The sequence below is a fragment of the Xenopus laevis genome, chromosome 7L (genome assembly GCF_017654675.1).
Source record: "Xenopus laevis strain J_2021 chromosome 7L, Xenopus_laevis_v10.1, whole genome shotgun sequence".
NCBI lineage: Eukaryota > Metazoa > Chordata > Amphibia > Anura > Pipidae > Xenopus > Xenopus laevis.
The window spans coordinates 132,249,968-132,265,067 of record NC_054383.1 but is presented as its reverse complement, the minus strand read 5'-3'; the positions used below and the strand labels follow the sequence as shown (position 1 = coordinate 132,265,067).

The window sequence follows — 15,100 nt, the reverse complement described above, 5'->3', positions numbered from 1 at the left end:
CAGGCACAGTTGCTGTAAAACCCAGGTCTGGCAGGCCAAGAAAAATACAGGAGCGGCATATGCGGAGGATTGTGAGAATAGTTACAGACAACCCAAAGATCACCTCCAAAGACCTGCAACCTCACAAACAGAGTCGCTTGTTGTATGCAAAAGCTCATTTAGACAAGCCACTGTCATTTTGGAACAAAGTGCCTAGGACTGATAAGACAAAAATTGAGTTGTTTGGTCTTTGCGTGGCGCAAGAAGAACACGGCATTCCAAGAAAAACACCTGCTACCGACTGTCACATTTGGTGGAGGTCCCATCATGCTGTGGGGCTGTGGGGCTAGTTCAGAAACTACTGGGGCCCTTGTTAAAGTCGAGGGTCGGATAAATTCAACCCAATATCAACAAATTCTTCAGGATAATGTTCAAGCATCAGTCACAAAGTTGAAGTTCCGCTGCAGGGGTTGGATATTCCAACAAGACAATGACCCTAAACACACTTGGAAATCTACAAAGACATTTATGCAGAGGGACAAGTACAATATTCTGGAGTCCCCCGACTTGAATATCAGGGAAAATCTATGGGATGATTTGAAACAGACTGTCCATGCTCAGCAGCCATCAAATTTAACTGAACTGGAGAGATTTTGTATGGACCAATGGTCAAAAATAGCCACATCCCGAATCCAGACACTCATCAAAGGCTATAGGAGGCGTCTAGAGGCTGTTACATTTGCAAAGTATTGATGTAATATCTCTGTTGGGGTGCCCAAATTAATGCACCTGTCTAATTTTGTTATGATGCATATTTTCTGTTAATCCAATAAACTTTATGTCACTGCTGAAACACTACTGTTTCCATAGGGCATGTTATATATTAAAAGGAAGTTGCTACATTGAAAGCTCAGCCAAAACAAAACTCCAAAGAATTAAGAGGGGTTCCCAAACTTTTGCATATGACTGTATGTTGCCATGCAGCTGGCACAAATGAGTAGCCTCACTACAGGACTGCAGCAGCACACACAGCCTGGGGAGTGTTGGCACAAATATCTAGATTTATTAACAACAAAATATAAAATAATTCATCAGTAGGAAATGCTGGATTATAGAAATCTCCTGGCACCTGTGGTTGTCGGTGTTTGGGAGTGACAAGGAGTGACAAGGAGTTGGGTGGAGACTAAATGAATCACCTAGAGGCCATGTGACTATACCTCTGCACAGGTACAGAATTATGGGTAATTAATGGGTAAGGACCAGCAGTTCAGCCAGATGTGCCTTTATGTAATACCAGGAAAGTTACAGGTGGAATGTGTCCCGAGGTGCGGCCCAGTTTAATGTCAAGTTTTTATTTCCCTGTTGGCTCACAAGAATCATTTGCAATTTTATTTTGAAAATATATAATATTTCAAATTATTTTGAAATATTTTCGAATATTACTTAGTTTCAAATATTTTGCTGTGGGACACAATAACTTTAGGGTTCAGCCCCAGTGCAGGGGATCTAGGAATTAGCATTCCAGGTGAGTAAATAGACCTCCAATCTGCCTTCACTTCTAGAGGCTCCTGACTGGTTTCCCCTGTAATAATGAATATGATTTGATTTATGTGCAACTTACACGTCTGATACAGGCACCAAAGAGAATTCTGTTCTTTTCCCTTGTGTTATAATGAGGGAATAAAGATGGCCACACGCAGAGAGGTCCATTCATTTTTTGAGTTTGATTTAAAGGGATGGTTCACCTTCAAACAACTAGTTGGTTTTAGACAGATCACCAGAAATAACAACTTTTTCCAATTACTTACTTTATATTTTCTATCTGTCACCGTTTTTCTAATATTTCACCTTCTAAAGCAGCTCTTGGAGGGGGGTCGCCGACCCTGTAAACTGATCTAAATTGATACATTTAGTTCATACATTTCTTATTTGAATAAGAGACTGGAATATGAATAGGAGAGGCCTGAATAGAAAGATGAGTAATAAAAAGTAACAATAACAATAACTGTGTAGCCTTACAGAGCATTTGTTTTTCAGATGGGGCCAGTGACCCCCATTTGAATGCTGGAAAGAGTCAGAACTGGAAGGAAAATAATTTAAACACTATAAAAAACAAATAATGAAGGCAAATTGAAAAGTTACTTAGTCGTTCCATGAGATACTGGGGGACAGATTTATAAAGGGTCGAATTGCGAAGTAGTGGGAGTTTTTTGAACCCCCATAACGTCGAAATTCGAATGAAAAAAGACCAATCGAAATTTATCAAAAAATCTAAGTTTTTTTTTCGGGTTCAAAATTTGAATCATACATATTGAAGTAACCACGCATTCAATCAAATTCGATTCAAAGTTTTTCCAAAATAAAAAAACTTTGATTCCAAATAGTTTCTAGGCGGTCCCCCGTAGGCTAAAACAGCAATTCGGAAGTATTTCGATGGTGAATGGTCGAAGTCAAATTTTTAAAGAAACAGTACACAAAAATTAGCTAGAAATTCGAATTTTTTTCATTTAAATTTTCACTTTGAATGGACTGCCCCTTAATGTTAACTCAAAGGTGAACCACCAATTTTAATAGGATTTTTGCACCCAGGCTGTGGGCACAGCGGGGCCATTTAGAGTAGAGTCCAATGTAGAGACCAATGAATGAACCAAATGACACAGGACTTTGCGACACAAGACTTTCACACCTGCCTGATCTGCAAACAAATATCAGTGAGGTCTGCGACCCTATACACATACAGCCATATCAAGTGTATGAAGCAAAAGATACTCTGATAAATGTATTAAAGCTGATAAAAGGGAACCCTGCAGAACTCAGTAACTCTAAACAGAAACTCCAGTGGCTGCAAATTAACATTGGTAATTACACTGCTCTTCACTGCAAAACCAATAATAGAATGGGAGGTAACAAATTCTCATTAAAAAGCTCATTTACATGAATTCCAGTAATTGCACTGTAACTGCATCACAAGGAGAAATCTGTACATATAGAGATCATATCCGTCCCTGGATCCAGATGAAGTGCTCTCAGCTCAGGTAACGTTATCATTGTGCAGATATTCCTACATTAGACTGTATTAGGTGCATTGTATGATATTCAGCTAATGTTTTTGTTTTTGGCCATGGCAATGGCAGTTTAAAGGGGTTGTTCGCCTTTAAATTAACTGTTAGTATGATGTAGTGAGTGATATTCTGAGACAATTTGCAATTTGCTTTCATTTTTTATTATTTGTGGTTTTTGAGTTATTTAGCTTTTTATTCAGCAGCTCTCCAGTTTGCAATTTCAGCCATTGGGTTGCTAAGGTCCAAATTACCCTAGCAACCATGCATTGATTTGAATAAGAGACTGGAATATGAAGAGAAGAGAGGCCTGAATAGAAAGAGGAGTAATAAAAAGTAGCAATAACAATACATGTGAAGCCTTACAGAGCATTTGTTTTTTGAATGGGGTCAGTGGCCTCCATTTGAAAGCAGGAGAGCCAGAAGAAGAAGGCAAATAATTTAAAAAAAAACCTGTAAAAAAAAAAATAAACAATGAAGACCAATTAAAAAGTTGCTTAGAATGGGCCATTATATAACATACCAAAAGGGTTTGTTCACCTTTGAGTAAACTTTTAGTATGATGTAGAGAGTGAGAAAATGTGCTATTGGTTTTCATTTTTCATCATTTTTGTGGTATTTTGAGTTATTTAGCTTTTTATTCAGCAGCTCTCCAGTTGTAATTTCAGCCATCTGGTTGCTAGGGTCCAAATTCCCCTAGCAACCATGCATTAATTTGAATAAGAGACTGGAATATGAATAGGAGAGGCCTGAATAGAAAGATCAGTAATAAAAAATAACAATACATTTGTAGCCTTACAGAGCATTTGTTTTTAGACGGGGTCAGCGATCCCCATTTGAAAGCTGGAAAGAGTCTGAAGAAGGCGAGAAATAATTAAAAAATGATAAAAAAATAAATAATGAAGGCCAGTTGAAAAGTTGATTAGAATTGGCATAGTAAAAGTTAACTTAAAGGAACAGTAACAACAAAAAATTTAAGTGTTTTAAAATAATGAGAATATAATGTAGTTTTTCAGTTCAGTTGTTTTCAGATTGTTTCCCAGAAATAAAGACTTTTTTTCAATTACTTTCTATTGTTTAATTTTTACTGTTATTCCAAAATCTAAGTTTAACGTTAAATGCTCCTGTCTGGCAGCTCAGTAATTCAGGAGCAGACTCTGAACTGTTACAATTTTGCAACATTTAGTTGATCCATTTCTCAGCAGCATATCTGGAGTATTAGTAACTATTGTATCAAGTCTAACAGCTGCCTGTAATGAAACCCAGAGATTCTGCTCAGTAGGGACAAAGATAAGAAATGTATCAACTAAATGCATCAATTTAGAAATGTTTCCAGGGTCGGCGACCCCCGTTCCCAGAGCTGCTTTAGAAGGTGAAAAATGACACTTTACACGTCAATAATAGAAAAACGGTGACACATAGAAAATAGAAAGTAATTGGAAAAAGTCGTTATTTCTGGTGATCTATCTGAAACCAACTAGTTGTTTGAAGGTGAACAACCCCTGTTAAAACACTTTCATGTTTTATGTTACTGTTCCTTTAAGGGTGAACCTTTAAAAAAACTTTTAAAATTTGAAATATTTGATATACTCTTCTATTGCATATTATCCTGAGCATTGGCATAGCTAAAATCAGAAAGCACCCCCTATGGGAGTAGTAACACACAAACACACAGTTGCATTCATATTATCAATGCTCTGTAAATTATGCTTATTCCTCTGCCTGGTATTATTGTATTTATTCATATATCTGGGTAAATTTACTTTAGTGCAAACAGCCAGGATTCCAACGATGGGGAAAATGCATAGGAAACCTCTAGTGGGCAGGTTGTTATTAATCCATCTCCCAACAGCCTCCACCAATCTAACCAAAGACACGGTCACCCTACCCCTGCTTCTATGATTATTGTGCAGAATTTAGAGTATGTTATAGATTGGCTCATTCTAAGCATCTTTTCAATTGGTCTTCATTATTTATTTTGTATAGTTTTTTTTTTTTTTTATGTATTTGCCTTCTTCTTCTGACTCTTTCCAGCTTCCAAATGGGTGGCACTGATCCCATCGAAAAAAAAAAAAATGCTCTGTAAGGCTACAAATGTATTGCTAATTTTTATTACTCATACTTTCTTTAAATGAAGGCATGGTTGCTAGGGTGATTAGGACCCTAGCAACCAAAAATTGCAAACTGGAGAGCTGCTGAATAAAAAGCTAAATAACTCAAAAAACACAGATAATAAAAAAATGAAAACCAACTGCAAATTGTCTCAGAATATTACGCTCTACATCATACTAACAGTTATATCATAGGTGAACAACCCCTTTAAAAAGACAGATACAGCGAAAAATATCCATAGAAGCTGTGATTGAATGTGATAAGAATATTGGTTTCGGTGCTTCTTTGGCATCTTTTATATATACAAATCCAGATTTTGTCAGATTTATCTGCTATCAAAGGATGACAAATAATAACATATCTGCCATGCTCAGCTCTAATGATATAGATTATTCTCCGTCAGAAGGTAAATATGGACTTATGTTATAAATGACTAAATCTGTTCCAGGTACATATCAAGAATGGCATTCTGGGTCACCTGCTTACTGATCCATCTGTTAATACTGAGCCAGACAAATCCAACATCAGGTATGGGATCACTGGATTAATACACAGGAGCTTTACATATAGAGCAACTTTATCCATAGATTTACCCTTTGATGATGTGAGCAATAAATAGAAGACAGCTTTGCCTTATCTTTCTATATATGTAAGATAAAACATACAGCACTCAACAGGACTTTTAGAATAAAGAAAATGATTTTATTGTTAGCCCAACATGTTGGTCACCACTTATAATATATGAGTGATACTCAGAGTTCCCTGTATAACTTAGCCTGCAGCCTTGTGCCTTTATATGGTCACAGAACAACCCCTCAGTGACTTCTAATATCCTTATCATTTACAGTAGGGGGTACATTTTCCCTTATAATACATGAGTGATACTCAGAGTTCCCTGTATAACTCAGCCTGCAGCCTTGTGCCTTTATATGGTCACAGAACAACCCCTCAGTGACTTCTAATATCCTTATCATTTACAGTAGGGGGCACATTATCCCTTATAATACATGAGTGATACTCAGAGTTCCCTGTATAACTCAGCCTGCAGCCTTGTGCCTTTATATGGTCACAGAACAACCCCTCAGTGACTTCTAATATCCTTATCATTTACAGTAGGGGGCACATTATCCCTTATAATACATGAGTGATACTCAGAGTTCCCTGTATAACTCAGCCTGCAGCCTTGTGCCTTTATATGGTCACAGAACAACCCCTCAGTGACTTCTAATATCCTTATCATTTACAGTAGGGGGTACATTATCCCTTATAATACATGAGTGATACTCAGAGTTCCCTGTATAACTCAGCCTGCAGCCTTGTGCCTTTATATGGTCACAGAACCCTCAGTGACTTCTAATATCCTTATCATTTACAGTAGGGGGTACATTATCCCTTATAATACATGAGTGATACTCAGAGTTCCCTTTATAACTCAGCCTGCAGCCTTGTGTCTTTATATGGTCACAGAACAACTCCTCAGTGACTTCTAATATCCTTATCATTTACAGTAGGGGGTACATTATCCCTTATAATACATGAGTGATACTCAGAGTTCCCTGTATAACTCAGCCTGCAGCCTTGTGCCTTTATATGGTCACAGAACAACCCCTCAGTGACTTCTAATATCCTTATCATTTACAATAGGGGGTACATTATCTCTTATAATACATCAGTGATACTCAGAGTTCCCTGTATAACTCAGCCTACAGCCTTGTGCCTTTATATGGTCACAGAACAACCCCTCAGTGACTTCTAATATCCTTATCATTTACAGTAGGGGGTACATTATCCCTTATAATACATGAGTGATACTCAGAGTTCCCTGTATAACTCAGCCTGCAGCCTTGTGCCTTTATATGGTCACAGAACAACCCCTCAGTGACTTCTAATATCCTTATCATTTACAGTAGGGGGTACATTATCCCTTATAATACATGAGTGATACTCAGAGTTCCCTGTATAACTCAGCCTGCAGCCTTGTGCCTTTATATGGTCACAGAACAACCCCTCAGTGACTTATAATATCCTTATCATTTACAGTAGGGGGTACATTATTCCTTATAATACATGAGTGATACTCAGTTCCCTGTATAACTCAGCCTGCAGCCTTGTGCCTTTATATGGTCACAGAACACACTGGCATGCTGTTGAATTCAAGTTGTCCTAGAAGATGAACCATTTAATTGTTAGTCCTGCAGTGCTGCCTCATTTCCAAAATTGTTTCTTATATTAAAGTTATTTTACAGAGCACCTACTGCAAACTTACTTCTACTAGTCACCTACTAGTCCTCCTACTATACATCTTCCAGAACTGTGTCTCTAGATTCTTGGTTTCTTGGGTTAAATATGACTTACAAGTTACCCTTGAAAAGACCGGTTGTGACAGGATACCTTTCATATAACTTTGGAGAAGATATTGGTGGTGCAATGCAAGAAGATGTTGGTATTCAGAACTTTACTTGCTTGTTTGTTTCTTTTTTTGCAGCTCAAGACAGTGGAACCAATGATGCTCCTCCAGGTAACAACTGCCTGAATAATTCAACCAAACCAAAGCTTCCAAAACTTAGACCACATTTCACACTCTAACCTACTGTAGTTGGCTTTTGCCCCCAAAACAACTGAAAACAACAATATGTAGTTGAGATCAGCTGTATGAAAGGAACTTCTTCACCTATAGAAGAAGCATACAGTCATTATTAACTGCCAATATAATGAATTAAGTAATAACAGATGTATCTTCTGATGCATAAAAGTGTTCTGATGTTGCTCTTCTCAGGAAAGAGATAATCTCTTTCCTGAGCAGAGCAACATCAGAACACTTCTCTGTTTTCCTTCTAAAAATAAATTTTTTGATTGTTGTTAGAAAATTCATTATATTGGCAGTTAGTAAATAATTAAATACCTCTGAAACTGAAACAAAATTAATGGAAATTGCAAAAGTGCTTACAAAGTGTCATGAGCAATTTTACTGTGTTTTTAAGGTTTATTTGTCCTTTTGTTTCTGGGTCATAAATCCTGTAGTTAAAAGGGATATATAGTCTGCCAGAAACATCTAAGAATGTTGGTGTCCTAGTGCCATAGCCTTACCCATCTGGAAGAGAGACCTATTAAACCACTAATGAGGGGAAGCAAGCACCAACCAAGCTTATCCATAAAGGGGAAATACACACAATCTCTTTTTGGGGTGTTCCTCTTTCCCTCAAGTCACTCTATGACCATTACTCTAAATTCAATACCTACTAAGGAAGTCATGTTGAAAGTCACAAGGGAACAGCGTCTTGTTAGGGGATCTGTGCAAAGAATAATCCAGTTGTATCCCAAATGTACCAGTCAGTGTTGAGATGTTGATCAGCAGATGCACCACTTCTACTGCCCTACTCCATAATGTTCCACTACCTATTAGGGATGCACTGAATCCAGGATTCGGTTTCCGGCTAGGATTTGGCCTTTTCAGCAGGATTCGATCGTATCTTCGTGCCTGGCCTAACTCAATCCAAATCCTAATTTGCATACGCAAATTAGGGGCGGGAAGAGAAATCATATAACTTTTTGTCACAAAACAAGGAAGTAAAAACATTTTTTCCACTTTTTCCCCTTCCTGTTCCTAATAGTATTTGGCTTCCATTCGGTTTTAAGCCAAATCTTTCATGAAGGATTCAGGGATTTTGCCAAATCCCAAATAGTGGATTCGGTGCATCCCTACTATCTACCCCTTCTGGCCCCCTTTTAACTCTGTAAGGACCAGTGGGCTGGTGAGCTTGTTAGAGCACAGGGAAGGAGAATCATGCTCCTCTCCATAATAACTCCTCTAGCTCCTCCCATTGATTGATCAACAGATTTATTTCTAATAAAGTTGCATGGCCATAGGCATTATCTGCGAGAGGATACGTTATATTAGCAAGGACTCTAAAATGACCAAACTGCTACTATTTAAGCATGCAAAACCTGAACAATCTTCAATAATTATCCAATTTTTTGTTTTAATGAGGTTTTTACTTTTTAATTTGCAAATTAAAGAATCCCATTACTTTTAGCCCACTTTGCACTAACTTTTTTTGCTGCTCTGTGGACAATATGTTTAGGGTAGCCACCTTTCCCCATTCCTCCTTTCCGAGGTGATGCCGTGAAGGAGGGGTGATAATGTTATGGGGCAGGTTGATGAAATTGTGGGGCGGGTATTGACGTGTCGATCGCCATGTCAATCAAGAAGAATCTTGTCCAGTTTATCTAATTTGGAAAACAGTGCAGGCAGTTTTGCCCCAGGCAGCTAGGGTTGCCACCTGTCTGGTTTTGACACGGACAGCCCGGTTTTCTGTTTGGGTCAAAAATGGCTGCCCAGTTTTCCAGATTAGGAAAACTGGGCAGGATTTGATGCGATGTTCAGGCAATCGCTGATCATCTCGTCATAGCCCCACCGCTGATGTCATGCCCCCACAACATCATGGCCCCACCCCACTACATCACTGCCCCGCCCCCTGCTGCATCACGGCCCCGCCTCCCCCTGGAGTTCATCGAATGGCAAACCTACAAGCAGCCCTTCTGAAAACTGGGCTAATCATGTCAAAACTGGACAGGTGGTAACCCTATGTATATTCCTTCCATGTTTATATTGCACATTATAAGTGACCGATAACAAATGATTTTATTATATTTTTCAGAAATTAAATGCCCCCCTAATATGATCTTCCGGGGGTGCAAACGCAGCTGCTTCAGTACGTGTGACAATCTCAACCGCACCAGTGAGAACTGCTACGAGCCGTGCACCTTAGATTGCGACTGCATGGACGGATTTGTCTTCCAATCTGCCGAATCCAGTGTTTGCGTTGAGGTGTCCGCCTGCAAGTTTTCTTGTCCCGCAAACATGCGTTTCGACCCCTGTTTGAAAATCAATCGGCGTACCTGCGCCATGCTAAACACCGCCCCCATCTTGTATCCATCTTGTATGCCGCGCTGTGTTTGTGATGAGGGATATGTTATTGCTGATGAAAGGGAGGAAAATCCTAAATGTATAAAAATAAGCGAGTGCTCAAAAATTTCAAGTGACTGAATCTGTAGTTACATTTGCCTGGCCCTCCTTCATTGCACAATCAATCAACAACCATATCCTAACAAACAAAGGACTAGTGTGTGGTTAGGGTTGGGGTATATATAGAGAATAATGTACCCCCTATTGTAAAATATAAGGATATTATAAGTCACCTAGGAGTTCCACGACCAGATAAAAGCATAAGGACTTCTAATATCCTCATATATTTCTACAGGGGGAACTTTATTTATTATACAGTAATACACAAGTTTAAGTCACAGGACAGAAATGACATCACTAAGCTCCGATTATAACTGATGACATCTCTAAGCACCATTTATAAAGATATAAATTACAGGATATTCATGGCTCTAGTGTATTTTCAGCTACAATAAGCTATGGGCGAATTTCTCCCGTTTTGATTCCGCTAAAAATTTGCGAATTTCTCTCAAAATTCACAAAATGGTGAAAAATTCGCAAAAAGCCGGGAAATCGGAAAGAGAACGAAAAACCGTGAAATTCGAACGTTTTCACAGAAAAAAATTGTAATTCAAACGTTTTTACAAAAAAATCGTGAAATTCAAACGTTTTCACTAAAAAATCATGAAATTTGAATGTTTTCACAAAAAAATCACGTAATTCGCGAACAATTTGTGAAAATCGGAAATTGACGCCGACTAATTTTCAGCCGCAAATTTTCACGGGAGATTTGCAAATTTATTCGCCGGCGGCAAAATACGCCACAAATTCGTGCCAGGCAAATATTTTCGCCCATCACTAGTTACAATTATTACATATTTATCTAGTCAACCACTTATATCCTTTTATCCTAACTTGGGAAATCTGTAGTAGAGTTTTTATCTCACTCTAGGGATATTTTTATTATGGGATGGGAATTATTGGGGAAGGGCTAATGGATTACTGTTTGTATTAATTTCCCTGTTCTTAACCAATTGCATGTTTTGGATTTTCATAATAAAATGGGAATTATAGGTGGACTTTGTTCTTGTGATGCTTTTCTAGAAATGTGTAAAGTTTCCTGGGTTTTTAGTAGGACACTCTTCCTTTCATTGTTTAAAATATCAGAAAGGTAAAGGCCGTGGTGTTTCCTAAATATTATTATTAATATTAACATGTATTTATTTAGCACCAACATATTTTGCAGCGCTGTAAAGTTAATGGGGCAAATTCACTAAGGCGCGAAGCGCAGAACGCTAGCGTTTCTTCGCTAGCGTTCGGCATTTTCGCTACTGCGCAAACTCACTAACGAACGCTGGCGTAGTTTCGCTAGTGTTACTTCGCAACCTTACGCCAGGCGAATTTTCGCTAGCGACGAAACTACGCAAATTCACTAACTTGCGCAGTGTAGCGAACGCTACCTTTTACGCTAGACTTCCTTCGCCACCTCAGACCTGGCGAAGCGCAATAGAGTAGATAGGGATTGTTTCAAAAAAAGTCAAAATTTGTTCTAAGTCCCAAAAAACGCTGGCGTGTTTTCTACATGATGGGTGAAAGGCTGAAAAAGATCGAAATTTTTTTGGGGCTCCCCTTCCTCCCCCCTACTTTTCCTGACTCATGGCAACTTACCTAGACAGTGGGCACATGTGTAGGGCAAAATAACATTTTTATTTGCAGATTTGAAGGTTTTCTAGGCATTTGTAGTGCAGATACGTGTTCCTCCATTGAAATTTGAATTTTGCGCCGTATGCAAATTAGCGAATCAACGCTAGCACAACTTCGCAAACTTACGCTACCCCTGTGCGCAACTTCGCATTTTAGTGAATTTGCGGAGCGCTGGCGAAAATTTGCCTGGCGAAGTGCGGCGAAGTGCGGCGAAGAGCGGCGAAGTTGCGCCTGGCGCAACTTCGATTCTTAGTGAATTTGCCCCAATGTGTTTATACAACTAAATCACATGAAATACAGTTTACTGTATGTTGTGCAAGAACTCATTTCCTCATTACGTCTCTCATGGATTGGAATTAAAAGGAATACTGTCATGGGAAAAAAATGTTTTCCAAAATGAATCAGTTAATAGTGCTGCTCCAGCAGAATTCTGCACTGAAATCCATTTCTCAAAAGAGCAAACAGATTTTTTTATATTCAATTTTGAAATCTGACATGGGGCTAGACATTTTGTCAATTTCCCAGCTGCCCCCGGTCATGTGACTTGTGCCTGCACTTTAGGAGAGAAATGCTTTCTGGCAGGCTGCTGTTTTTCCTTCTCAATGTAACTGAATGTGTCTCAGTGGGACATGGGATTTTACTATTGAGTGTTGTTCTTAGATCTACCAGGCAGCTGTTATCTTGTGTTAGGGAATTTTTTATTGAGAAAATATACATATTTACATTAAAATTCAGACTTCATACGGAACAAGTCACAAGAATATTACATGCATTACAGTGACACTTTAAGAAATATCATAACAAAAAGAATTGGCCCAAGAAAAATCCAAATGAACCCATAGATTCACATTCTCTTTCATGCGGTTCACCTCCTTAAGTTTAATAAACAAAATTTCACTGAGAATTTTCCTGACAGTTGTATCTATGGTGTCACTCTCATTCCCCAGAGACTTCCTACAGCGCATCAGCCATAAATGATATCGCACAGCAGAAAACACAATAAACAGAGTCTCACTATTGTACGAGTGTCTCTTACTCACTATCCCATAGGCTCTTTCACTATAATTATTGGCACATCTCCTATAGATTCCCAGGACTCCCAGCACCTGCCTATATAACTCTCCAGAAATGGGGCAATCAACCAGAAAGTGCTCTGAGGTTTCCTCAACTGCGCACCCCCAGGGGCACTCCCTGCTGTGTTATCTTGTGTTAGGGAGCTGCTATCTGGTTACCTTCCCATTGTTCTTTTGTTTGGCTGCTGGGGGGGGAAGGGAGGGGGGTGATATCACTCCAACTTGCAGTACAGCAGTAAAGAGTGATTGAAGTTTATCAGAGCACAAGTCACATGACTTGGGGCAGCTGGGAAATTGACAATATGTCTAGCCCCATGTCAGATTTCAAAATTGAATATAAAAAAATCTGTTTGCTCTTTTGAGAAATGGATTTCAGTGCAGAATTCTGCTGGAGCAGCTCTATTAACTGATTCATTTTGAAATTTAAGATTCTAAATGTCCCTGGTGCAGGTATAGCTCCAATGCCTTGTCTTCAACAGTTACACCTCTGCCTTCCTTATAACTTCATTTTGTAGGTCACTGAGCCACCAAAAAATGCCCAATTCAGTGACAGTTTATGTGGTGCAAGAACTCGTTTCGTCATCACGTCTCTCATGTACATTTATATAATTAGTGGTACACATTGCTGGTATGGTACGACTTTAAATACACGTCGAGACCTACTGAAGCTTCACCTGCCACAGAGATTCTACCTTTCTTATGATAAACAAGTTAGGAGGACTCATTCATGAAGGAGTAGGTGCAAGTGCAATAGTGTTTAAAGGGGAAGTAAAGTCTAAGATAGAATAAGGCTAGAAAAGTTGTATTTTGTATACTAAACATAAACATGAACTTACTGCACCACAAGCCTAATCAAACAAATGATTTATGCTTTCAAAGTTGGCTACAGGGGGTCACCATCTTGTAACTTTGTTATACATCTTTGCCTGACCCTGACCCTGCACATGCTCAGTGTGGTCTGGGCTGCTTAGGGATCATCATAAATTATCAAAACGGAAACAAACAAAGCTGCTTGAGTTCTGCATGGCTGGGAAGTAAGGCGGGGGCTCCCCCTGCTGTTCATAAGTATGATTGTTTCCCTGCTCAGCAGTTAGGGACCGTCTGACAATTCCTATCCACAGCAGTAAATGAAGGGAGAATTTCACTGCATACAGTCAGGTTTCTTATAAAAACGGTACCCATTTTTTAATTAAAGTATATTGGAGATAGATTTCTTTTTCATTAAAGAAAGTAAAAATGGGATTTTATTTGTTTGCCTTTACATGTCCTTTTATGGCCTGGTAGTGGGGTTGTTGAGTGCCTCTCCATCCATACATCTACTGTACTAGGTAGGCACCTAAAGGAAGGGTTTCAACTGTTCGGCTTCCATTTCCCTCACAGAAATAAATATTTAGCATCCAGAAATCTGTCTGAATGTCAAAATGTCCTCAAAATGTGCTTGGACGGTGTCACGATAGGCACCCTAAATTCAGAACCAATGCTAGGCTCCCTGGTCTCGGCTCTTGCTTCTGCCTTTAACAGCCGCCTTTCACTTTGGTTGGAGGCCTCAGCAAGGTTTTAGGTGGAAGGTACAGTTCTAGGAGTAGACAAAGAGTAGTCAGACAAGAGGATAGTGTGTGGTGCTTGGACTAAGACATACTGTATTGTACCACTTTATTACAAAACAACAAGAAGAAAGAGGGGGTACATCAATGCAGAACAGTCAATATGTGGTTCTGGCAATGATCACGTGGGGTCTATAGTCAGGTGGACGACCCTCCAGCTATTAAACCTGCAATTTCTTGGTGGAGCAAAAGGTGCTCAGCTATGTAGTTGCATCTACAGGACCTCTACAGCCTCTCCAGATTGGGTCAACAACATATAAACCCATGTATGTGTCCAAAATAATGACCTGCCTAAGTGGGTGGGGATGAGCTACATATCTACTGGGTACATTTTAAAATCTCTTTTAGCTGGGACAGCATTAAATCAGTAATGTTGTTCTTGGCCGGGACAAGTTTGAACACTAAACTCGCACATGGAGGAAACAAGCAGAATGCAATCAAAGGCAGTAACATTTTAAGCACTTTCAACTTGATTATAACCTATATATAAGCCATTATCTGTCGCTATCAATGCCTCTTTTTGTTGGGAAATGAAATCAGATCAGGCCGTAACACTACCTACCTATTCTCTTCTGTGTTCCTATATATTAGACCCTGTCATAACTCACCACCCTGGTGGTCCAG

The 15,100-nt window shown here is 39.1% G+C and overlaps 1 protein-coding gene across 1 annotated transcript; it reads left to right on the top strand.

Moving 5' to 3' along the window:
- Nucleotides 1-2,887: 2,887 nt before the first annotated feature.
- Nucleotides 2,888-10,765, top strand: LOC108696918. Its single transcript, XM_018226622.2, has 4 exons — nucleotides 2,888-3,014; nucleotides 5,599-5,678; nucleotides 7,636-7,668; nucleotides 9,809-10,765. Exons 1-4 carry the CDS (start codon nucleotides 2,914-2,916, stop codon nucleotides 10,195-10,197), a joined length of 603 nt encoding a protein of 200 aa, XP_018082111.1. The 5' UTR covers nucleotides 2,888-2,913; the 3' UTR covers nucleotides 10,198-10,765.
- The last annotated feature ends 4,335 nt before the right edge of the window (nucleotides 10,766-15,100 follow it).

Coding starts and splice junctions, on each gene's coding strand:
- LOC108696918 (XM_018226622.2), top strand. CDS start 2,914: ATGAATTCCAGTAATTGCACTGTAACTGCATCACAAGGAGAAATCTGT. Junction 3,015..5,598: donor ATGAAGTGCTCTCAGCTCAG/GTAACGTTATCA, acceptor AATCTGTTCCAG/GTACATATCAAGAATGGCAT. Junction 7,669..9,808: donor AACCAATGATGCTCCTCCAG/GTAACAACTGCC, acceptor TATATTTTTCAG/AAATTAAATGCCCCCCTAAT.